The following is a 25237-nucleotide window of genomic DNA, read 5'->3' on the forward strand; positions in this document are numbered from 1 at the left end:
CAGGCGTTAAACCATTTGAGACATTTTTTTCCACACTTAACTAATGCAGCATTAAAGCTGGAAATCAGACAGTTTTCACTGGGTTTTAAAATGAGCATACATGCTGTATTATGATTTAGATGATAGATATTTGGGTTTAGTTATCAAACCTGTTCTTGAATACTTCAGGAACTGTTAAACAGGTACCTCAGCAGTGTAGTGACGTCTCCAACCCCATCAGCGTCAGCGTCTCTATTCATTCAGCCGTCACTCTTATTTCGACTATTGGTTGTTTTTTTTAGAATTAATTTGTTGTTCTTAAAGGCTGCCTCCATCTTACAAGTAGTAGCAATTTCAGAAGGTCAGATCAAATGATTCTCATATTTTAAGGCAGAATATGTAGACTAATTTTGGAGCAAAGGAATGATTGACTCAGCTTGTGTTACAGAATCAAAACAACAACAAATTCAGTTCTCAAAAATGTATTAATTGACCTTTTTTTGCTGATGTATAAGCATGTTATGTCTTTGAGACTTTACATTAAGGGCTCACCAGTGGGTATAATTCATTTACACACATAAATCATTTTTAAAGGTACAAAACATTCATACTTCCAGGTAAACTAAAAGCTCAATTTGAGAGGTGTACCTGGAAAGGTTCCACCTTTTTTCTGAGAGTGTACAAACCCTAAATAGTTGTCGTTTGAGAACCCTTGAAAACCTCATTTCCAAGAATGCATCACTAGATTCTGAAATGTTCACAAGTAGACTAGGTCCTGTAAAATCTGAGACTGGATTGAAGTCAGTTTCCTCATTGTCAGCAGAACTCTTCTTATCAGACCGAGAGCTCCTGCTGACAGAATATTGAAGTAATGGCCATCCCATGGAAGCTGTGGAGCAGAGAGGAAGTGATGGGAGAAAAGTACAAATGGTGTTTACACCCATTAATTCTGGTATTCGAAGAAGGCTCAAGCCTCACACCTTAGGCCAAACCAAAATATGTTCAGAATTTCAACAATTTCTTATTTATATTCAATACAAGAATCAGCTAATATGTATTTAGTAGCTCCTTTAATTGTAGTTTATTACCCCCAAACACTCACACAGGAACAGGAAGTCTGTGTAAATTTGCCACAGAATAAGGTCCTTCACTTCCTGTTCTCACCAGCCTGAAAAGAGATGACAGTCAGGTCATCTGTTTGGGTGTTGAAAGATGCACATGAGTAATTCCACCATTGCTATTTTGGTTCTGTCTTTGGGAAGTCCAGGCATTTGCAGACTATTATTAATTAATCTGAGATGCAGTTTTTAGTTAGAAGTTCAACGAAATGTGTAAAAGGGCAATTCTGTCTCAGCTGTCTTTAGGTGCACGGCTCGAGAACTACGAGGCAGCAAACTGTGGTATGAATAATGATCTGATCACAAGAGCTCTGTGCAAACTTTCTTTGTTTTTAAAGTGATTAAAATAAAGAGGAAGAACCAAAAGGAAGACTTTGCACTTTAATAAAGCTTTCTTCTTCTTTTTTTTTTAACACGTTGAAGCTCTGTAACACTAGCATGAATCCTATTTTAACCCATACATAACATGTAGAAGGACATGACATAACATAACATCACTGGATTTTCTTTGTACTGGCAACTTCCACTTGCTGAATGAATAGCTGACTCACAGACTGACTCATGAAGTGCAACAACCTATTAAACAAGCATTAAAAACGTGTTACTGTACAAAAACTAACAAGTGTTAAGTGGCTGTAGCTAAAGGGAGGGTTTACAAGAGGAAATATGTTACATATCATACTGTCAAAGGCATTGCTGACATGTAACGTTTAATGACGTCTACTTTCTTTCATACTTTCTGTATTGTTTCAGAATGTTATTAATAATGACTTCATTTTGTCCAAAGACTATTAGAGACCATTTATTTTTCTAGGCTATTGTTAAATGTTTAGAATAACCCTGTAATAAGGTGATCGAGTCTCAATAACACACTCATCCAGCATACAAGTCCTGGACTTTTTTCTTTTTAAACTGTGTTTGATATGGTAGGTGTTTTTCCTCATCTTCTGTGAGACGCATAGAGAAGCAAAAATTCTACATCTGTAACTCAAAACCAATGCAAAAGCCATAAAGCCGTTGTGCATGTATGGGGTTTTAAGAGCGTAGTAAAAATAAAATATTAATAAAAATATTCTGTACATCAGACAAACTGCTTGCATTTACAGTTTGTTTACAGGAAATGTATTAGATTTAATTTGATTACCTGCTATAAACCAAGATGGAGGCCATGGAGTATTTAAAATAGAGCACTGGAGGAATAAATACATTAAGCAGTGTGAGCCGTGCCCCTATGGGTCTCATTACCTGATGCAGTTCCCATTTCTGACCAAAAACATCAGCTCCTATCTGTTAAATAGCAACATTTATTAGATCTGGTCTGGTCACACAAGAGAGTTATTGCCAAGCTGCCACCAGGATAATCATTAGTTAGTTAACAAGGAGGTCTGGCCTCAAGATTTTCTTGACAGCATTTAAGCTTCATATAGGTTTTAAGATTTATCTCACACAATATTAAGCAAATAATTTGATACACTTGCTCTTCTTACCTATAACGCAATCCATAAGAATTGTTAACATTCTCATTCTCACACTGTCAGGAAGAAAGAAATCATGTTCAGTACTGCTGAAGAGGTTTATTTGGAAAAATTCAACCTGCAAACTGGCTGTCATTCCAATTTATTAGCTCATGTGTGAAATACATACAATCTAAATCATAGCACCATAACATGGAGTTCATGATATTATAAGTACTAGGTCCAATCACTGAGGGATAACCAGTGAATTAATCCTAGACACTGGGAATCCACTGACATGTGAAATAGGCCTATTATGAAATTGGTCAAATCAGTGATGTTAAGATACTTACATGCCTGGACATTATAAACAGTAGGCCTGTTAAAACATTAACACCATTGTTCAACACAACTGAAAGAGCTTCCTTTGAATAGAAAGTCAAATTAAAGAAAGACAATTGAATTTAGCGTCAAAGTTATGATTTCCATAGAAGGTATAAATCTCACTTTAAGGCAATAAAAAGTCTTCTTAAATCACTTGAATCTTGCCTGCTCATCAGATTTTTATGGGTGAGGTATGTTTTTTTTTTAAACACTTAAGTGAGGGCTACTATCCATCAGCAGCTTCATACATCACACCAGAGAGAGGAAGCACTCTGACAGTAAGAAAGAGGATGCAGGACTATTTTAAAAACAATGAAAACTGAAAATTGATTCAGATTGCTGCACTGGCATGACACTCTTCCCATATGCCTATAGACACTCAATAAGAGACAGGCGGTGATTTATGATTAAAAAAAAAAAAAAAAAAAACCTTTAACAGGGGTTGCATGGGGTTTTCTTTTTGAGAGTAACATTTGAGATTACTCTTGAAGCAAAAACGAAAACCAGACGTTTTAGCCGACTTTAGGCACAGTGACGCTGGCCAATGTTCAATTTGATGTTCATATGTGATAATCAATAAAAATGTGCTAATACGTAGATTAATAAAATTGATTTGATTTCTATTGCTATACAAATGGTTTTCTAAGGCAGGACAATCAGTCCCATGATGGACAGAATGAGCTAAAAGTAATAATAATAAAAAATAAAAAGATTTTTAAAAAGCTCAATTGCTGCTGTTCAGTTTATTGAAAACCTACAAGTACATTTAAACCCAATCAAGTATAAAGCCCTAGTTGTCATTTTTCTTCTTTTTCTTGTCCTTTTTGAATTTCTTTCCTTCTACTACTTCTGTCTGCTCTTCCTCGTGTTCTCTCTGCTTCCTCTTCTTTCGCTTTTTATCTGAAATATCGGCGTCTGAGATGTTATCGTCTTCGTTAGTTGAGTCTGTGGGTGTATGAGTAGGAGTTTCTTTGTTTTTCCTTTTCTTCTTTTTCCTGGTAGAATGTTCCACTATATCCCCCGGTGTGTCTTGATTTGCTGCTGGGACACAACACTCGTCCACTGGATCCTCTTCTCTAGCTCGCCGCTCTTTCTTCTTTTTCTTTTTCTTCTTACCGTCCGGGTCAGCCTGCTCTTCAACAGTCACTTGGGATTCCTCATTTTCTTCCACCGTTCTCTCATCGCCATGTTGGTCATCCTTTCTGTCCTTTTTCTTCTTTTTCTTTCTTTTTCTGCTCTCCTCCATGTCACTGGTGCTGGGAGAGTCGTCGGTGGACTGGGATTGAGAGTTGCTGTTGGTTTCAGGAGTGGAAGCAGAGGACTGGTTCTCAGCACGACCTTTCTTTAACTGAGCCATACGCTGCGCAAAGTACTCCTGCATGGTCAGAGCACTGGTCACTGTGTTGACTTCCACTTCAGGGTTTGATGGACCGTCCTTGTCATCGCTGCCCTGCTCTTTCTCCTCCTGAGAATCAGTACCATTGCTTGTCTGTGGAAACAATGAAATAAATCCTCAGGTTAAGCATGATGTTATGGATGTAGGTGTTTTCCTGGATGTGATGCAAGAATTTCTACCACCTTAACAAAAACCACAATCTTTATTTATATAGCAATTTTCATTTTCAGCATAAAGTGCTTTAGATATAAAAATCTAAAGTATTTATGATTATTATAAAATTAATCTGAATTACTACAAATTTTATGTATATTCATCATGAATAAAAACCCAAGGTCTTTATGTAGAACAAATAAATAAGCACTTTTAAAAACACATAAAACCAGTGTCCCTGATGGATGAGTTTAAAGTGTAAATAGAAAACCTGCTGTTTTCTCCTGTCTGGATTATCACAATACAATCTTTAGTGCAATCATCCACAGACCTTACAATAAAACGTAAAGAGAGATCGGAACTTTTGATGGTACAAAAGGGTGACAGACAAACAGAAATCAGGCTGTAATTTAAGACAAATTTGCGCGTAATGACACGTGCAGAAAACTGTCACACCGCATGTGGTCCTGCTTAACTACCGACTCAGTGTGAGGAAAGACATGACAGTTAACAACAAGATTAACCTGTCTCTCTCACACACACACACCCGCATTACCACTCCCAAAAAACATGTGGTACAATTTAGGGGCATTAGTTCATTGACTAGTAGGACTGGTTTTATGTTTTAAACTCATGACACATAATGCTTAGTAAAACTGAAACCTTAACTTATAGTCAACATAGGGACTGTACAGTGTCTCTGATAAGTAGAACATTCTGAGCTCTTTCTCAAATATACATCCTTGGTCCTCAAAACCCCCAAAATGATTCAATATAAATAATTCAATAATCACAAAAGCAAATATCATATTCTATAAATCTATTCAAACTCTAGGTTATATATTTGGCAGCTTGGTGGTCCTGGGATTTGAACTCACAACCATCCATAGTCCAGCACCTTAAACCCTGAGCTATATACTATATTATAAAGTGTCTGATTAATACAGAAATTACGTTGTAGTTAAGTTTAAGTAATTAAGGGCACAGGCATCATGGGGTGGAAAACTAGTGCACCTGAGCATCTGCTTTGTGTTGATGATCTAATGTTATTTTCCATATTTTTTTCTTTTTTACTAATTTTTACCTTTTCTAAAATATACCATACATATACCTGTGTGAGTAGCTCTTCAGAGACTACTGCTCTAGACTAAATATTTATATTAATAATTAGTGTATTTGAAAAATCCAACTTAACATATGTCTTCACAATTCTAATGTTTACATCTCTGCTAATTCATTATGGTCTGTGGGGATTTTGACATTATAATATCATTAAAGACCAACATTCACATATTAAGACATTTACATAACCCTGGAAATGCAGCTGTATCGAGCAAATGGTGATGAGGATGATGATGGGAAAGCAGCTTGATATTGGGTCAGCAGTCAAGTAAAGAAAACACAGCGATCCAGCAGTAGCATTAACACGAAACCGTTTTGTGTAGCGCTACAAGCTGCCGAATCACAGCAGGCAGACACAATGACTATGTTGAAAAGACCACAGGAGTGCGCTTCAGATTAAACTGTACCCAGCCAACACTTAGTCACTGCAGCACCTCTGGCCCATTCGTCTTCATTTCGCTAATGGGCTGCTCAATGCATAATGATTTGGGGTGAAGAATACCCACTCTGAAGCTTGTGCTAAACAACAGCAGAGCTCTACATTATGTCACAGGCAGCCATGAAAACGGCATTTTTCAAAACTCCCATCAAGGGACCTTTGGGCGGGGGGTTGTTTATGTGCTCCTACTATAAAAAGAGCAACAAACGTAACAAATGGAAACACTTTTTCTAGCCTTACAGACTAGCACTACTACATGGATTGTTGCAGATTAAAGCATGTACACTAATTTCAGTAGACAATAACGTACGGCAGTCATGTGTGGTGTTTATGCTAGCTCAAACCTAGCCTGAACTCCTGGCTCATTATGGCTGTTCAAGGTTTTCAAGACTAGCTGTGATCTTTAACGTATGTAGGAAAAGAAAAAGAACACGAATAATACTATATCCACAGGGCTTTCTTTCTTTTAGTTCTTCTTAGATGCCTAGATGAAAAGCTATAACAGTTATAAAATACATCATTAAAAATGTGAAATGTGAAAATAAGACTAAGTGTATAACACCACACACAGACTCTCTCTCCGAACCCTGATCCATGCGAAGGTATGATTTTTGTCCTTATGTGGTTCACAATGTTGACCATCGCAGCTCTTTCACTCATCATCCCCTAACTTAAGCTCTTCCTTTGGACTGGCATCGAAATTTAAAGCCCCCCTCCCCATCTTCACACACCTTTAAACCAACTTTCTCTCTCTCTCCCTTAAATTATTTCAGCTGCTGCTCTATATGTTTACTGAACAAATATTTCAGAGTAGTCCAGTAGTAGAGAAAGTGGAAATACGACAGTCCTAAACTCGTTAAAAAGAAAAGTTCTAACTTTCAATTTTTCCTCCTGGAAAATCTACGACTCCCAGTGTGTGTGGAAGAGAAGTGAAGAAGGGTGGTGAAGAAGAAGTGATTGGGCTTGGCGAACCGTCTGGGGGCCATTTGAAGAGTTTGAACTGTGAAATGACTCTCGGGAGGAAGAGGAAGGAGGGAGAGGGAGAAGAGGGATGAAGTGAGCAGGGAAATCCTCTTCATCAGAGAGCTGTGTGTGGTTGCGCGTTCCCAGCCCGCTTGGGGACCGCCATTAGCCTTATCTCTCTAATGTGGCGAGAGAAGTGCTGCTGGTAGAATTCCTTCAGGGACTGGTCGTACACATACACACACTGGGAGTCTAGCACAAACAAACAAAAGCACAAACACAGAGGCATGCTGACATACAGACAGTGTAAGCCCACCTTACATGTCTGTGCTTAAGTGTCTAAGAGGTCCCAGCTGACAGAAACTACATGGGAACAAAAAAAAAAAACACCATCTGCTTCTCCTTTTTAAACTCCCTCCACTCCGTCTCGTCCTTCTCCCTCCGTTCTGAGCATTTCTCCTCCCTTTCCCTCTCCTTGACGCTCCTTTTGGCAACAGGGAGGCCCCAGGAAGAGGATGCGTTCTCTAGACTGTGTGCAACACTCAGATAAGGCCCCAGCAGCGTGAGCCACTAGCTCTTTCCTGCTCACCGCTCCCCAGGCTGCGAGGAGGAGGAGGAGGAGGAGGAGGAGGAGGTGCAGGCAGACCCAAGAGATCTGCAAAGAGATCTGGGACAGACATGGAGCTGAGAGATGTTTAAAGGCTTCACAAAAACTTATTTCTGAAAAAAATAAAAAAAAATAAAAGAGCTTGCTACTGATGCCAGCATGCAGCAGCAGAGAGGCCAAGGCGAGAAAGCAAAACGACTCTGATGTTATAATGGAACCGGCTGCTTTCTTCTTTACCACACTGTCTAAATGGCGTATTCCAGTACTCCTAATTTGCTGCTGAAAACGGCAACAAAAATCTCCAACTCCGTGCTATGTCACAGTCTCCCTAATTTATAAACGAGTAGCAATATCCCTCGCTGAATAAAGACTATGCTAGTTTAGCATTGCGAATGCTGTGTCAGCAACCAGAACTTTGAGTGTCCAGGGACTAAAGACTGCATATGGTGGCGAACTACTGCAAAGATATAGTGCTATATTTAAGAGAGGGGATATCGCCAAGTCGAGAGAGGTCTTCGAATTTTAAATAAGGCTGTGAGCATGTTGCAAGATGTTTTCTAAAAGACCTTCAAAAAAAAAAAAATGAAAAAACAGAAAAAAAAAGGATATACATTAATATGATGAGAGGACAAACATTTTTTTTTTGCACCTAATACTAACTCTAATTAAATTGCGCATTAAAAACCACAGGAATTGATCATTGAAAGAACGGCTGTGTGTTAAGTGGCCAAATGCCTGAGACATTTTCGAGAGATGTGTAACGTTCTTCACTCAGCTTAGATACTTATAGCAAATCCTAAAAATGGACTCTTTGTGAATGTCACTGTTTGTACAGGCTTTTACTGTCCTGATCTGTTCTGCTCACTCAATCAGGAGCTATATGGGGAAAAAAATATGAAAGCATTTATGTCCTCAGAGATTTGCACTAGGTGTATGCCAAATAAACCAGAAACTGGCCCATTATGGGCACAAGCCGATAGATACTATCAGGGCAATATTGGGAAGAAGGCTGATTGTGTGAGCATGCTCTCATTGTCCTGCCAGTATTATAAATTTGGTGGTGGTCTGGGTGTATGGATCGGCCCCAGATTACCCAGGCTACCCTCCCTGATGAGGAGGGAGCGGCTGGCGCGCCATCCTTCATACCACTCATGTGGGTGGACAGCAAAACAGGTGGCGCCCACGCAATACAGAGCTTCGTCCGGCTTAATTGGGACCTTAACACCTCATATTACAAGATACTAAATGACCCTGAAATTATCGTGTGGAACTCACCAACTGACTCCTTCATCCGACTCCTGTATTTATCCTATGTAAATTTTCTCCAACAGCATCTGATTGATGTTCACAGGTCCTGGATATCTGATATGAAAAACTTTCCTACATCTTTAATATCACTCCCTTTTCTCAAGCATGTAAATAGATGAAAGATTCAAATGAAAGGATTGAATATCCTCGGACAAGCTCACCGGGGTGCCGTCAACCGATTGTGAGGATAATGAATGCAAAGCGATTTCATTTTACATTAAACGACACCACGACAGTGGAACAAGATTCCCAAAGAGAGGCTCAGCTGCAGCTTTGTCACACACAAAAAATAAACCAACCTATTAAATCAAAACTATTAAACAAGAGACCAAGCTAAAAATATTTAGCACCTAATTAAACTCAATAGTCTGAACTATTTAGTACCCAATTAAACCAAAGAGGTTAAAATAAATAAAGTATTAAAAAGGGAGCGCGACAAAACAAAAGAGCTTAAAGCGAAAGCTGCGTCTCCCGAGGCCTGCATTAACTTCCCACCAGAAACAAATGACCACAACACTCTGCATAGGGCATCATCACTAAATTCTGCTTGCTTTACATTGTAAAGTGCTTGCCTTTCCATGCCCCCCAAGGAGCTGGTGTGTCAGCCCCAAGATGGAGGAGGCGCTGTTTTACTCTCCACGCTGCCGTGATTTATTCGATTAAAAAAGGGCAGTGATTAAACATGAGCCAGGGCCTCCGGAACAGCAGCAGCTCGGAGGAGTGGCAGGCAGTTAGCTTCCTCTGCTGCGCTGTAATCACCCTGCCAGGGCAGTCCTGCCCAGGCATGCAGCTACCGCGCCACACGGCTATTCCTGTTACCGCGCACTGCCTTTTGTTTCCCTCCACAGCAGCACTAATCTGTATGTGTCAACAGATTGGCACAGCCAGACAGCCACGGAGTGAGGCATCAGTGGAGGGTGTGTGTGGAGAGGTGGGGGGTATCAGGGGCATGGTGTGGAGGGAAGGGGAGGACCGAGCGGTTGTCAGTTTGGCTTGTTTCTCTATTATTCCATGGTGGCAGAAACAGAGCCCTGTCAACAGCCACGAGGGAGGCCACACTTTTGTTTAAGGCAATTAGATGTTATCCGATATGAATTAACGCTCCCTGACTTCAAACAAAACACAGGCTTTGTGGTTAAGCGGTCAGACAGCAAGAGCCGAACGTGCCGACTCACATGTTTGTGCAAGTTTTACCTTTGGCTCACGATGAGGCACGGTGAAGGAACAGAACTGATTAGGCTTCTATTTGAGCTAAATCTTATCTTTTAATATCGGCATTAGGTGTTACTGGCATTAAATTACTAGTTACAGAAAAACATTATGTATTGGAAACACTGAATTCCTGGAAAAAATATAAATTTAAAATGACACAAACAGGAAAGCTGTAGGTTGAACATGAAAGCACTTTCATTCTTGATATTGTTCATCGTTTATAACCACATGAGCAATGACTTTAGGAAAATTACTACCAAGGAAACAGATCTCTTGTACAAACAGATCAAGAACTGGGAGGAAACAAAAATATATATGTTTGGGAAAACTATAATAAAAATGTATAAAAACAATAAAACCTTAAAGAAATGTGTGGGGATATTTATATTTAATGAAACATGTAATATTTCACTTTTTATATATATAAAAATAGAAATATTATATATTTATGGCTCACCAAAAGAAAAAAATCTTTTTCGTTTCTCAATGCAATTTGATTCAAGAACCTGTGCTCCTGGGATTCACTGTAACCAGTGACTAAAGACACGGTACCACATGACCTCACATACACTCCTGAAGGTGAGGCGAGACTACAGAAGAATAAGATCATGGAACAGCAGGAACGTAAAAGAATTTATCATTTATATTCTGATTTTTTTTTATATTCCTGTAAAGCTGCTTTCAGACAAGGTACATTGTTAAAAGTGCTATACAAATTAAACTGAAATTTTAGAGTGCTTTTATTGGATTTTCAGAAATTTTCCAAGAGCCTTTATAGAAGTTTAAGAAAACATTTCAGAGCTCATTTATCAAATTTTCAGAAAAGAAACTTCTCAACAATGACTTAACCAGCTGTTAATATTTTTGGTTTCTTTTAACACCAGGGGACATGCTGTACTCTGATAGTATCCTAATGTGATTACATTTTTGTTTTTAATAGCTATTTGTAGTTTAAACAATCCATCGTTCACAATTGTCCACTGGGGAAAAAAAAATAAATCGCCAGCACAGTGTGCCAGTGTAAAAATCTAATAATAAAATGTTCCTTACAAAAAATAAATAAATAAATAAATAATCAATCATGAGAGAGAATCCTAATCTCATTTTCATGGCCAAAAAAAATGCCATTTCATCAAAAATCAAGCAGCCCTAGTAAATTGGTGATGGGAAGAACGCTGCTCTAAAATTGAGCCTCGTCAGCAAACACTCAGTGGGCATCCCCGTGGCGTCTGATGATGCAGCTTCGCCACATCTGCCAAGCGGCCTTGCTGATGTGATCGTCGCCTCATTTGGGGATGCAGCTGCATCACGGGAATGGATGAGTGAGTTGTTGGACGATTCTTCAAGAGGACGGGCGTGGGTGGACCATGAGGGGATACAGGTGCCACCCGCTGGGCATGCTGCTTTGTGTCAGCATTGGCGTGGGAGTGAGAGAGGTCGCCAAGGGTTACTTAAAATCCCCTGGACACAAGCTCGAGAGAAGACTAGTGGAAAGCTTGAACCAAACATGAATATTTCCTACATTTAAATAAAAGTACGTCAAGCTGTATTTGAGGAACTTTTTTCTTCAACCAATAGATGAGAGGATATCAGATAAAGAAAAAAAATTAAAAGTGTGTGTAAATGAATCCGTATCAGCTCACCCAGTGTTAATATCCCACAATGTAACGGGGGGGGGAATCTAAACATAGTTTAAGCGTGCAAACACATCAGCTTTTATCTGAATGCCAGCAACAGGTAGGTGGCCAAACCCACAATTTTAAATAAACAAAAAGAAATTAATAGGCCAAATAACTCAATTTTACAGAACAAAGTATGTTATTAACTTCATATAAACATGGTCTAACGATCACAGGTTTGATAGGAAAAGTGTGCAAAAAGTTACATTAATAATTATATTACTCAAACTAGTTTTCTTAAAAAAAATCAACAAGCATTCCCATTAAGACACCTTATAAAGCCAAATTTTATATACACAAATAGAATGACAAAAATTTCCACAAACAGATGAAATTGCAGTGGGGGATAAAAAAAAAAACAGAACCCAAAAGTGTAGGCCTCGGTGATCCAGCTTTGACGCACGCAGCAGTGGTAAAAAATGACTAAGTTTGGTTGATGTATGAAGCAAGCGGGAGTCCATTTATCAGCAGGCCCTCAGCGGTCGCCCGCTAGGGTCCCTCAAGTCACAGGCCGCAACGCTCTCCTTTTGACTGATTAATTAGCCAATCACGGGACATTTTTCACCAGCAGCAGTAGGGTTTTATTTCAGCTAATGCTGGGGCTTGGCTAACCGCACCACGTTCAAGCAAACTCGGCTCTTTCTTTCAGGCCTGCTGGAGTGGAGGGGGTGCGAGAGGGCTGAGGGAGATAAATCAAACCCACTCCTACATCCCTACACCCCATGCTGCAGCCTAACTAAACCCCCCAAGGGAAAAGAAGAGGAGAGAGAGAGAGAGAGAGCGCTAAAAGAGAAGCAAAGAAAAAAAAAACACATGGTTAAAAAGATATGACGATTGAGAGGTGGCTGCTACTGCTCCCTGCTCATTCTCACGCCTTTATCTGGAACTGCATTTTTATTCCCATAAACATCCTCAAAAACAATGACTGCTTCAAGAAAACACCGTTTTGTTTCGCTTCACATACACAGAGCATTCATCATCGCTTAGTGTCTTTCCGAGATGAGCAGAGACCCCTAGTGTGAAATGTTCAAATCCCAGTGTTATGTCTGCGCAATGGACATTTATACAAATACGTAGAAAGATTTTTAAAAATGTTCGACTCACCCGAAAAAAATATAATAATAAAATCGGAAAAAGCAGAGCTTGAAACTTTTCTGACCAAAAGCTATCCAGTAATATAGACAAAAAATTTTGAAAGCTGTGACAACCTTGCCAACTTTTTTCAGTTTGGCAACCACAACCTGAATTATTCTGGATTTTTAATATTCCTGTAAAGCTCCTTTGCAACAATGTCCATTGTTAAAAGTGCTATACAAATAAAATTGAATGGATCCAAACTCCATGTTTGGCCTCATGAACGGATTTACTTAGAATATCCCTAGGAAAGGGGTGCATTATCTGGGTGAAGTGCGAGAAATTAACCTACGGATAAATTAAGCTTGAATGAAACCGGAGATGTCTTTTAAGTCCATGTTGCTGAAGATGAATGATGTCTTTCTGGACTATACAGGCTTATTTTTCTACAAGCCATGTGCAAAATAAATAAAAAAAAAAAATTCTCTTTTCTCCATCTGCATCTTACAAAAACACTGAGTAAGTCACTTTACTATGAACTTCAGATAATCAGTTAATGATGTGCAGTAGTGCAATGCATAAAATCATTCACATACAGGTGAAGGGCTTCATATAAACCCCAAAAAGGAGAAAAATATGATCTCAACCATGTGATTTTAACCGGGGCATGGTTGTTACCATAGGAGCTGATTTGAGTTTTTCAGAAACTGCTGAGCTCCTGGGATTTTTCTCTAGAGTTTACAGGAGTGAGTGACAGTGGTGGCAAAAAACCTACAGTTAACCACTCTTCATAACCGTAGTGTCAAACCTTGAGGCGGATGAGCTACAACATCAGAATCCCACATCAGGTTCAACTCCTGACAGCCAAAAAAAGGAATCTGATGCATTACACAGCCACCACATGATTGGCCAATTAGTTAACTGCATGAATGAACAGCTATTAAAGTTCTGGACAGCTAATGATTCCACTGGCTATAAGTAATAATTACAACAAACTATTTTGCTTTTGTTTCTTGACAAGTTTCCAAGTGAAACAGCGCAGTGTTTTCATGTAATGATTACAGAGAGTAAAGGGAGGAAAAAGTGAACGTGATGATGTCAACATGACATGATGTTGGTTTATATTATATTAATATTATTTATAAGATATAATATTCATATTGCTCAGCTGTACTGTGCACAACACACCCAGATTAAAACGTCAGGTTTGATTTCACTTTGTCATGTGGTTCAAGTAATAATGACCCCTAGGAAACTCCACTCCATACAAACAGGTACACGACCTTTTCGTTCTTCTGAAAGAGTGGAAATGCATTTAAGCATCATTTGAGTCAATGCAGAAGTGATGCCGAAGCAAAGTACAGGAATCCTTGAGGTACACGCTGCTACTTTTCCCACTGCCACAGCTAAGTACAGTAACGGGGCATCCGGTAAGCAGGGGTGTGCTGGGACAGCCTTTTGTGAGTGTGTACGTGTGCATGCGCGTGTGTGTGTGTCAGGGAGCATTGTGAAACGAGATAAGGACCGGGCAGGAAGCAGAATGAAAAAGGAAAACCCCTGGTGCAAGAGGTGGGACAGATCGCTGCCAAGACCTGGAGCAAGAGATCCTACAGTCCCATAAACTTCACAGAGAATGGAAAGAGGTCCTCGTTACCCGGAATGCTTTGACACCGTAGTGAGACACAACGTATAAACATGAAGGGACACATTAAGGTTATCAGCTACACGTGACGTCAGAGAAGAGAAACTGACCAAAAACATGACTCAGAGCCTTAAGAAGCTTTTCCCGCTCGATGTTCCATAAGTGCAAGCTGTGAAGTTAGTCATAAAATGATACACAGTTCCTGTTGGAGAACAGCTACTGTATAAAAAACATCCTCAAGTGCCCCGAATGCATCCAGCGCTTTGTGCGTTTACCAGGCACACACATGCACTCATGAATGCGTGCATACACACACACACACACATATACACACACACACGACTTCCTCCACAGGCCTAACTGGTCGCAAAGCCTCATGGGATGCCATTGTGCCCATGTTCAGATTGGTTTTCGATCTGGTCAATGAAGTCCCTCCTGACCAGCACAATAGCAAAGCAGAACAAAACGATTGCTGGGGAAAAAATAACACACTGCCAACATTTCCAATTTTGGGCAAAGCAGGAACGGTGGCCATTGTGTGTCACCTGCTGGGTGAGGAGAAGGAATTATTCATGCTTAAAGGACCATCAGATCAGCTTCAGCTTCACTGGATTATCCACAGCCTTCTATCTTATGATGATGTAGGAGTGAGCAAGATGACCATGTAATATTGACATCAGGATCAATTATGGCAAAGTGTGCTTTTCTTAAAAATATATGTAATTATGAAGTCTCTGAAAGCAGCTGAGGTGGTGTTTTCAGCTAGTTGTTAAAATTGTAAAATTAAAATATTTTACGTTGTATATACGTTTTATAAAATAATATTATTCAAATAATAACATACATACACACATACATATATATAATTGTGTGTGTGTGTGTATGTATATATATATATATGAGAGAGAGAGAGAGACAGTGCAGAAATTCCTGTATCATATTTTTTTTTTTTTATCATATCACCGTCCCTTTTACAGAAAACTGATAAAATAAAAAAAAGCTAAGGTACTTACATACACATGGAATCTAATATAGAGCAAGCTAAAAGCATGTTTAGGCACTGATGCTTTTCTTTTCATTAAACACCAGTGTAAAAACATCTGCAGATCTCCAAACAGGCAACGTCAGAACCTGAGAGATCAGCAGTCTCTGTTGCTACTGAAAGAACTCAAAAGCCCAAAAAAAAAATAAGCACAAGTTATTATTAAAGATTCATACTGAAATTAAAGAGTAAACATGTTCTAAATCCATGATCATGGTCATACATCAGCCTCTACAGAAGGACCTCTACTGGTTACACGCCAAATCAGCAACCGCACACCAAGTTAACTCGAAAAGTCTTTGTAAGCCCCAAAACAGCTAAATCCTCCCAACATCAAACTAACTTCCCGGGGATTTGAAGGAGAAATGATTTTTGTTCGTTTCATCACTTCCTGTGCCCTGTAGGACAGCCGCTAACAGGTTCCCGGTGATGTTGCTTGGTCACATGCTGACTGCAGTAGTGTACCTGATGTGACCGTGGTGGTGGAGGAGGTGGAACGGAGAGAGGGGTGATGTTAATCCGTTAATGGGATTTCTGCACTTTCCCCTGAACCGTACTCCACGACATGGCTAATAATCAGCTCACGGCCTGCCTTGAGCGACTCGCGTCACCCGGAGCGGGTCAGCGGTGCTTAGGTGGAATGAACGCGTATCAGGAATATTGCACAACAATCAGTCCTGCTTCGGGTTATGGTCGAAAGTGTGACTTTTTTTTTTAATCTCTCAATCACTGCTTCCACAGTACAAACATTTAGAGCTCCTCTCCTAGCTAGACAAAGCAGAAAATAAAGCTGACTTCCTGCTAAATGAATAGATGAGACATGATTATCTTACCTCATCCTGATTTCTCATCTGTTTGGCTCTTTTACCGAAGATGCAAGCGAGGTCTGTTTCGCTGCGACTGGACAGATCCTTTCCTATGAGAAAAGGTTAAAAAGGTTAAATATTTAAACTATGAGATTATTATTGACAACAGTCCTGTATGTGATTGTGCTTTGGGGTGTGTGTGTTTTTTATTCATTGCTAATATTGGACACGGGGCGAATGCTTTCATTTGTTTGTGCTTTGACTCATTAGCTTTCATGAGAAAGCATCTTGAGTTGGGCATGAAAACACTGGTGGCAGTTGTTATAGAACAAAAAAAAACCCCTCTTTGACTTAAAAGTCTTTTGTTTATTATAGGCATCATGAGCTTTCTGTAACATGAAAAGAAAACGTCTGTCTGGAAGCTGTTGACAAATGAGTATTTTTTTAAAAGGAGGCTCGGCTGCGTAAATTATTGATTTAAAATGGATAAGGGTCGCGGGACAGTTTTGAACTCCTGCCGAGAGGAAAGGTTTTAAAGGCAAGAGAGGGCGCGCTACGTGGTCACAGAGGATGGAGTGGACGAAGAAAAACAAACGTTGCATGGGCGGCCCCCGCCTCGCGCCTCCCGCTATCCAGCAGCTCAAAGGCTCCAGGAGAGTGCAGGCGCCCGTCTCGGCCTGCAGGCCTGTTCGTCCAGCTGCATCCTTTTCCTTCAAGCAGCTCCTGATAAGACTGCGTTATTTATTGCTCTAAGCGCTTTTGCTCTCTGCCTTTCAAAGGCGAGACCTTGCCTCCCAAGTTATCCTGTAAGCAAGCTAAACAAAACTCCAAGCTCACACAAGCTTGTCTCCTGATCTAGTGGAAATCAAATAAAAACTCTTTACATTCTGCAATGACATCCATCTATTAACATGCTGAAGCTTACGTTGGCATGCTCGTGTCCTGGCACACGTCGCCCACGTGCTGTGATGCGATGATGTGCGTTTCTCAGGGTCACTGTTGAGTTGGCGATGAGTGCCGAACCAGATTAGGCACGAGGATGGACTCGCTAATCTGACACCCAACAAACTAACTGCCTGCCTCAAAGGACACCGAGATACTATCAGGGCTTCACGCTCACATTTCAAGGACTTTCTGAAACACAAATCTTTTCTTTTACACGTGTGGTACATTCTTGAAGTGACAGAAAACGATCGTTGTAGAACGTAGGGGGCGTTTCTTTAACTGAAAGAGCAGTCAACATAAATAATATTTGCCACATATGATGAAGCCTTTTGAGAGGAGGGAGAAAAAGAAAGAGAGAAATCAGGCCAATTATTTGGCTAACAGTCCAAAAACTGGTTTATGCATCTACTCTGTAATGGATTGGCCTACTCAGTCACATGGATGATAAAGTGCTGGAGTTCAGCGTGCATCAAGAACTCCCAGATCTCTTGATAAATGGACGGCCAATTAAATCTGGGTTACTGGTTTACACTGCTAGTGCCTTTGGTGAGCAGTGGAGATGCCAGTGCCTTTCCCCTGAGCTGAAATACATAAATACATCACCTGCAAGAGATCCAGGTGGAGCAGGATTTGACATACATGATGAAGGTGGCAGGTTGTTCGCAATAATCACCTGCTTCTTATTCGTTAAGCAATTACATACATTTTTTTTTTTACTCATCCCGACACCGATTCAGCTCTGACTGCCAGTCTGTGCACTGCTCTGGCTGTACTCAGGATACGGTGGGCAAGAGTCATCTGCACTGCCGTGTCTTATGATCCTATTTCTGCCAAACTAAAATGTGTTTATGTATCATGGAAGAACGCTAAATCTCAGCAGATAAAGCATCACAAAGAGCTTCAGCTGAATTCTGCCTGCCTGCATATGTAACAGGTTTATCTCTGTCTAATCCTTCACCTGACAGGACACAAAACACAGCAACCAAAACCGTGCCAAGAGATTTAGACATGATCCTGGTGCCTTTCCAAAGAGTTGAATTCCAACGACAAATCCGATCTAACGAGTCAAGCAACACTGCCGAAGGATATGGCAACTTCTTTTAAAAAAAAAAAAAAAAAAAAAAAGCTATTAGTCATTTCAGTTTAATGTTAGAAATCGATTGCTAGGGAACCGTGTTGGCTTTGACTGTATCCAGGACACAAACAAGCTGAAGTTCTGGTTCTGCTGTCATTTTAATCCTAACAGCATGAAAAGGTGTGACATCATGTCACGAGAGACGGGGCAACGAAAGCAACAGAAATACGATCGCGTACAAATCCAATAACAAGGAAAAGAACTGAAACCTGAGCATTAGCTCGGTCAGGGGGGTAAACTCTTCAACGTGCATCAGGTAAGCTTTGGGGCAAAAAAAAAAAAAACAGACCTATTACTCTGTTTATTAAAAGTCTGCCATGAACTTTAGCCTTCTGAACATACTGAACATGCACTGTGACAAAAGTTTCCACTCAGATGCACAGAGAAGGTCAGAGAAGTTATCCCCAGCATGAGGCTCAGGAATAAACTCTGTCTAAGGACATGCACTCTTCTAAGTGATATAACCTTTGGGAACATCCACTCTCATCCTGTCTGTATAGACGACGAACGTCCGTCTCAAGGCTAAATAAAGTGCCTGAAACCACGACGGCAGTGGCACGATCTGAGTCTCGCTGTTATCTGCGACGCTCATTAGGCGCTGATTGAGGCCATTTTCAGCCACAAAGTGCATCAGCCAGGGCTCTTCACAGGAAACAGGAAGTTGTGCTTTTAAGCTGTGTGCAACGGTGACTTGTGGGTGATAAAAGATGAGAGACCTTTCATCCACATTCCTGGCATTTTTCAAAAACATCGAGCCAGGAGGGAAATTTTGGTTTTGGAGTTAAAAACATAAGCATGAGCTCTGACAAGGTCAGGAGCATGAACGCTCTTTTCTGTTGAATGTTGCGCCAGATTCATGCAGTGAACAAGACAAAAAAGATTTAGTGCTTTTTTTCGAGTGTAGCTGGTGAGGTTGGGAAAGTCCTGGCATGATCCAAAGCTAAACGCGCAGGTGGGTTATAGCCCATCCCTCCCTGGTTAAGTTGACCTCAGACTTCTGGCAGGTTGCTGCTACTCCTGCCAACAGCAGCAAGAGATTAAAGAGGTTAACATCTGAGGAACATGTTAATAAATACACGGCCATTTATTTCCCACACTAGTCAAGGATACGAATGAGTCTAGTCGAGTGTCTGTTAACCCGGATAAAGGTCAAATGTGGACATTTTCGACTACGATAAAAGGTTTCTCTGAACACAAATATGTTTTTGCATCAACCAGAAATTCCAAGTCCACAGAAAAGTCCGCCTTCGTCTACATCTGTAACGTAATCCATTAACGGAAAACCAACATTACTGCCAAATTTGAAATAATTAACGCCTCTCATTGGGAAATGGAAGATTCTCACCTCATCCACATCAGTATCTGTCTCGCCGCCTGAGGTATAAGTCATGCAACAGGAGCCTCGTCATCGTCAGTCCTCATTAACATCAGCAGTTAAATAATCTGATTCATTCAGACAGTTCAGTCGCTTATGCTTTTTGTTATTCGGTCATTTGAAGCTTTTTAAAACTTTGTTCTTTTTATTTATTTGTATACAGTGTATGTGCTCTTCTCTGTCTTGATGATGTTGCAACGGTGCAGGAACATCCCAGACATTTTGCTTACGTTTATGTAAAATGTATGTTTTCTTAAAATAAAGTATATTAAAGTATAAATTATACTATTATATAATTTTGGTCTGTTTTCTCAACCCCATGATTTCCCCAGAGTGTAAAATTTAGACAAAGTGACACCAACTAGAATAGTTTTTCTTCGTATTAATTCACAGTTCACCAAATATTTCACCTCTGTTCATCTCAGCTCAAATAAACCTTATCATCTGTGTATTATAAACAAAACTCTATAAAAAAAAAAAAAAGACTTCATGTTCATTCATCACAAAATGAATCAAGCATGTTTGATTCATTTGCTGATTCGTTTGATTAAATCTTCATTTTTCAGTTCCTGTCAGACCGAGACGTCTCACAACATGCATACAGCCGAACTCCTCTCTGATTCACGTGCATCGGTGCAGCTATCTTAAATAAATACAGCCATCATACACAGTAATTACATGCAATGCATCTTCACTGGGTTTAAAGAAAGAAGCGTGTGAGCAATCCATATAGTTCTGGGGGGGGAAAAAGTTCACAAAAACCTCCACAAATTGAGCTGTAATCTTTTTTTTTTTTCCTTAGAAAAGCTGCCGCAAAATCAAGCCTTTTGGGCCACAGCAATCACAAAAAAACGCTCTGTGAAATCCTACAGGTGCTGAACACTATTATAATTACTCGTGCTGGGCTTTCAGTCAGGTCATTTTGAGCCGGACAGATTGTGAGAGTTAGCTGATAGAACACCGACTCTGTGGCAGTCTTACCTTTGGTGAACTTCATGTAATGGACCCTTTTTTTAGACGTCTTCGATTTCTCCTCCAAACTGAAGCCTTGCGTCTGCTCTGTGGCTGGCTCTGTACACACACGTAAAGGGTTCCAGATTTAAATGTCACAATAAATAAATGCATTTATGACCATAGTAACATTCTAAACCCTTGAAAGGCTATAAACGGTTCATTTAACTGCTCAGCTCTGAAACTCAGACAGAAACTGCAAATCACAGTTTAACATGGACACCAACAACTTCTTTCCATAATTTCTAGGAGTAATTACAGCAAACTACACAATGTGATTGCTGAGCTTGTCCACTGTGTCCCGTCATACAACAGCACCACCAAGTGGCATTAAAAAAGAAAGAGAAAACTGTTACAAAAGCTAATCCCTGTTAATCATAAAGCACTAATTATTCATTTATTTTGATTGACATTAACCACTAGAAGAAAGCATTACAGCAGATTATCAGCAAGCACCTATGTACCTTCAGTGTTGTTCTGTCCATGGCAGTTATTCAGTTCAGCAAGAAGTTGATTAAAATCATCCTGATGAGCAATCCAGTTATCCTGGAAGATCATAATCACACTAATTACCATGATTGTGATATCTCAAATGTTTAAAGCTAAAGTAACAGGATTAAAAGGTAGAGAAGATCAGTGCAGGCTCTCACCTCGTGGTTGTTTGCGGTGCCTAAACCCAAGCTGTTGTTCTTCACTTTAACCTTGATGTGCTCTGTAGCTCCCTGTTCACTTTTGCCAAGACCCTAGGAGTAAATAAGAGTGTTTTATTTAGAAGATACATTTTACAAAACAAAAACACAAAAAGCAAACTCTGTGATATTTGGAAGAGCTTGCAATTTTTTCAAAATTACCACAGATTTGGTCCAAAATGGATCATGTGACATCACCACAACACACAAAAGCCTTTTCAAGATCATAGTAAATTACTACATGTGTGTCGTCACTTGTAGTAGTTCAGTGAAAGAAACCTGGGCTTGCAATTTCACCAACTCAAGTAGTTTTCCACCAAAAAAAAAAGCACAAGCCCACCACAAATTTTGGAAAAAAACGCAACAATCCAAAGAAAACACTGTGAAATCCTGAAGAGTCTGAATAAAAACTAATGCTAAGAGATGAGACAGTAAAAATAGACAGAATATAAACAAAAAAAACAATAAAATAAATAGAAGTGATTTAAAACACAAGTTGGTTTGGATTTGAAAACAGTAACTGACCTCTAGAGGCACAATGGAAACATTAAAATATGCGATCAGTCAGATTTAAGAAAAAAAAAAAAGTAAAGTTTACAGAAAATTTTGTATGTTTCTCATCAAAAAGTTTTGATTTTTATTCTTTACACTGAATTAATTGTTAAGAATGCAGAAGACAGGGATAGGTGGAGAGAGATGATTCACTGTGGCAACCCCTGAAGGGAAAAGCCGAAAGAAGAAGACACTGAAATTAATTTATACAAATTTGTTATTACTAGATTTAATTATGTAGTGCTAGGGTGAGGAATTCTCACAGCTTTAATGTAAAATCAATTACGTTCTGAAATCAAGTCTGATTTCCAGGAACAGAACCAACTCAGCCACTGAGGGGTTCAGTCTGGAGCCTGAATGAGTAGCAGTCAACAACGACGACAACAACAACAACTTTGAGACACTTGCCTCTATCATGATGTATTTATCTAGTTCTTTTTAAGTGATTTTATTATTATTTTTTATTTCCGTTTGGTGTCCCACCTGGTGTTTGCGCTCTCTCTCTCTCTTTTTAACTTTATGACGTGTTCATGGTCATCTTGTCATCCTGCCTTCTTACCCAGGTCACTCTTGTAAAACAGATTTTATCTATAGGTATTATTTGATGTCACTCCTCTTACTGTGACACACCTCCAGCATAAACAAGCATAGATTAACGGTGTAAATTGTCTTGTCAGAAAATTTCAACATTTCAAAATGTTGAAGTGCGCATGCGTGAACCATGGGTTGATAATCATAACACAGACACTCAGTCATAAACCAAAAAAGCACTATGTAGTTACCTTTCCTTTAGACCAGCCCATTCGCTCCAGCATCTTCTGGCCGAACTTGGAGTCATCCTTGCTCCACGTGCTGTTTCTCGGGTCCACTGACCACTTCAGCTTCCGACGAGCTAAACAGGACAGGGGCAGAAACAGCTACAGTACAGACTGACTGCTGAACACCTGCTCTAATAATCACAAGATTGATTTTTACTATAAAGCCAGTTTCCATCGACTCTCGATATCCCGCTATTTGATCTGTTTCCTTATGAAGAAGTATGAGAGTAAAGAAGAATCTCAGAGCGAATAAGCAAAGAGAGCAGACGCTAACACATTTAGCATACATGCTAACACAGAAGCAGAACGTTAGATGGAAAGAAAACTCGGTGATTACAAATAAGGACACGAATGCCGATGTACATCATACACTCATTCCCTAGAAAAGTAATTTAAAAAAAACTACAATAGCAACAATATATGAATAATAAACTATTAACTCACGCTCAGCAAGCATGGACATCTCGGGGTCCTGGAACACATGGGCCGAAACCGAGAGTCTGCCCTTCTTGTGCCTGAGTGGAAGAACAAGATTTCGCTTGTTTTTTCTATATAACATTTATGCAATTATATGAACAATTTAGGATAATCTAACAAAAAATATCTGTAAATGTTTTAGATACCAAAAAAACCTAAACATTTTTACATGTAATTTAGACTGGCTTAGTAGACGCTTTAATGTATTGCCAGTTTTTCAACACTAGATGGCGGAAGAGTATTATTTTACATAATGGATTGGGTCGCTTTCCAACTACACTATATTGCCAAAAGTTTTGGGACACCCCTCCAAATCTTTGAATTCAGGGTGTTGTTTTTCAGGCGTTGGGCTCGGCCCCTTAGTTCCAGTGAAAGGAACTCTTAATGCTTCAGCAAACCAAGACATTTTGGATAATTTCATGCTCCCAACTTTGTGGGAACAGTTTGGGGATGACCCCTTCCTGTTCCAACATGACTGCACACCAGTGCACAAAGCAAGGTCCATAAAGACCTGGATGAGAGAGTTTGGTGTGGAGGAACTTGACTGGACTGCACCTCCTGAGTCCTGACCTCAACCCCATAGAACACCTTTGAGATTAATTAGAGCGGAGACTCTTTGAAGGAGTGTCCCAAAACTTTTGGCAATATAGTGTATTTTATGGTCATAATTTATTGTTTTTCAAGCATTTTATATCCCATATTCCACAGAATCTCTTCTGAAAAAGAATCATTATTCAAATGTGTACATAATATTTTGTCTATTTATTGAACCTTTACAGCTTTTATTCCTGAACTTTCCATTGACAGAACATGTGAGGTCCAAGTTGGAACAGAGGACTATTTGCTTTTTACATACTGAGGTTATTAAACTATAAATAATATATACACTAATCAGCTATAATATTAAAACCACATGCTTAATGTTGTATAGGTCCCCCTTGTGCTGCCAAAACAGCTCTGACCTGTATCTGACGCCAAGATGATAACAATCAGCTGCTAATGTTTTGGTGTCAGATACCACAGTACACCTTTAAATCCTGTAAGCTGTGAGTTGGTACCCTTCATGGATCAGATTTGTTTGTCCTGTACATCACAGATGCTGGTTCGGATTGAGATCTGCTGATTTTGGAGGCAAAATTTTTGTGATGCTCAACTCATTCCTGAACAATTTTTGCAGTGTGACAAGTGTGGCACATTATCCTGCTGAAAAAGGCCACTACTATTAGGGAATATTGCTGCTATTAAGGGTACTTGGTATGCAAAAATATTTAGGTAGGTGGTACAGTCAAAGTAACATCCACATGAATGCAAGGACCCAGGGTTTCCCAGTAGAACATTGCCCAAAGCATCACACTGTCTTCGTCAGTTTGTTTTTTTTTTCCCATAGTGCATCCTGTTGTTATTCAGTGCAGATTTATGTTTGTACTAAGATCTCAAAATATCATTATATACACTATATAGCCAAATGTATGTGGTATGTCTTTATATATGCTGTAGATAACAATTTCCCTTCATGGGAAAACATGTTCCAGTATGACAATATACATGTGCACAAATCATGTTCCATGAAGACCCCACTGAACACCTTTGGACTAGCTGGACCATTGACTGTGCCTCAGACCTTCTCACCCAACATCATTGTCTGACCTCAGTAATGCTCTTGTAGCTAAATGATCACAAATCCCCACAGCCACAATCCAACATCTAGTAGAAAGCCTTTCCAGAAGAATGGAACTTATTACAATAGTAACTGGGAGGCTAAATCTGGAATGGGATGTGCATAAAGCACATATGGCTGAGATATCCGCATTTGTCCACAAACTTTTGCTCATATAGTGTGTATCAAATCTTATAAAG

At 39.7% G+C, this 25237-nt stretch overlaps 1 protein-coding gene across 1 annotated transcript; it reads right to left on the reverse strand.

Moving 5' to 3' along the window:
* Positions 1-3341: 3341 nt before the first annotated feature.
* pinx1 (PIN2 (TERF1) interacting telomerase inhibitor 1) lies at positions 3342-23459 on the reverse strand. The gene is made up of 7 exons (XM_058379494.1): positions 23348-23459; positions 22868-22977; positions 21495-21587; positions 21309-21390; positions 20815-20904; positions 16406-16488; positions 3342-4424 (listed from the first exon to the last, which is right to left on the reverse strand). The coding sequence occupies exons 1-7, from the start codon at positions 23364-23366 to the stop codon at positions 3726-3728; spliced, it is 1176 nt and encodes a 391-aa protein (XP_058235477.1). The 5' UTR covers positions 23367-23459; the 3' UTR covers positions 3342-3725.
* Between the last annotated feature and the right edge of the window lie 1778 nt (positions 23460-25237).

This window comes from Hemibagrus wyckioides, linkage group LG25, assembly GCF_019097595.1.
Source record: "Hemibagrus wyckioides isolate EC202008001 linkage group LG25, SWU_Hwy_1.0, whole genome shotgun sequence".
Taxonomy (NCBI): Eukaryota; Metazoa; Chordata; class Actinopteri; order Siluriformes; family Bagridae; genus Hemibagrus; species Hemibagrus wyckioides.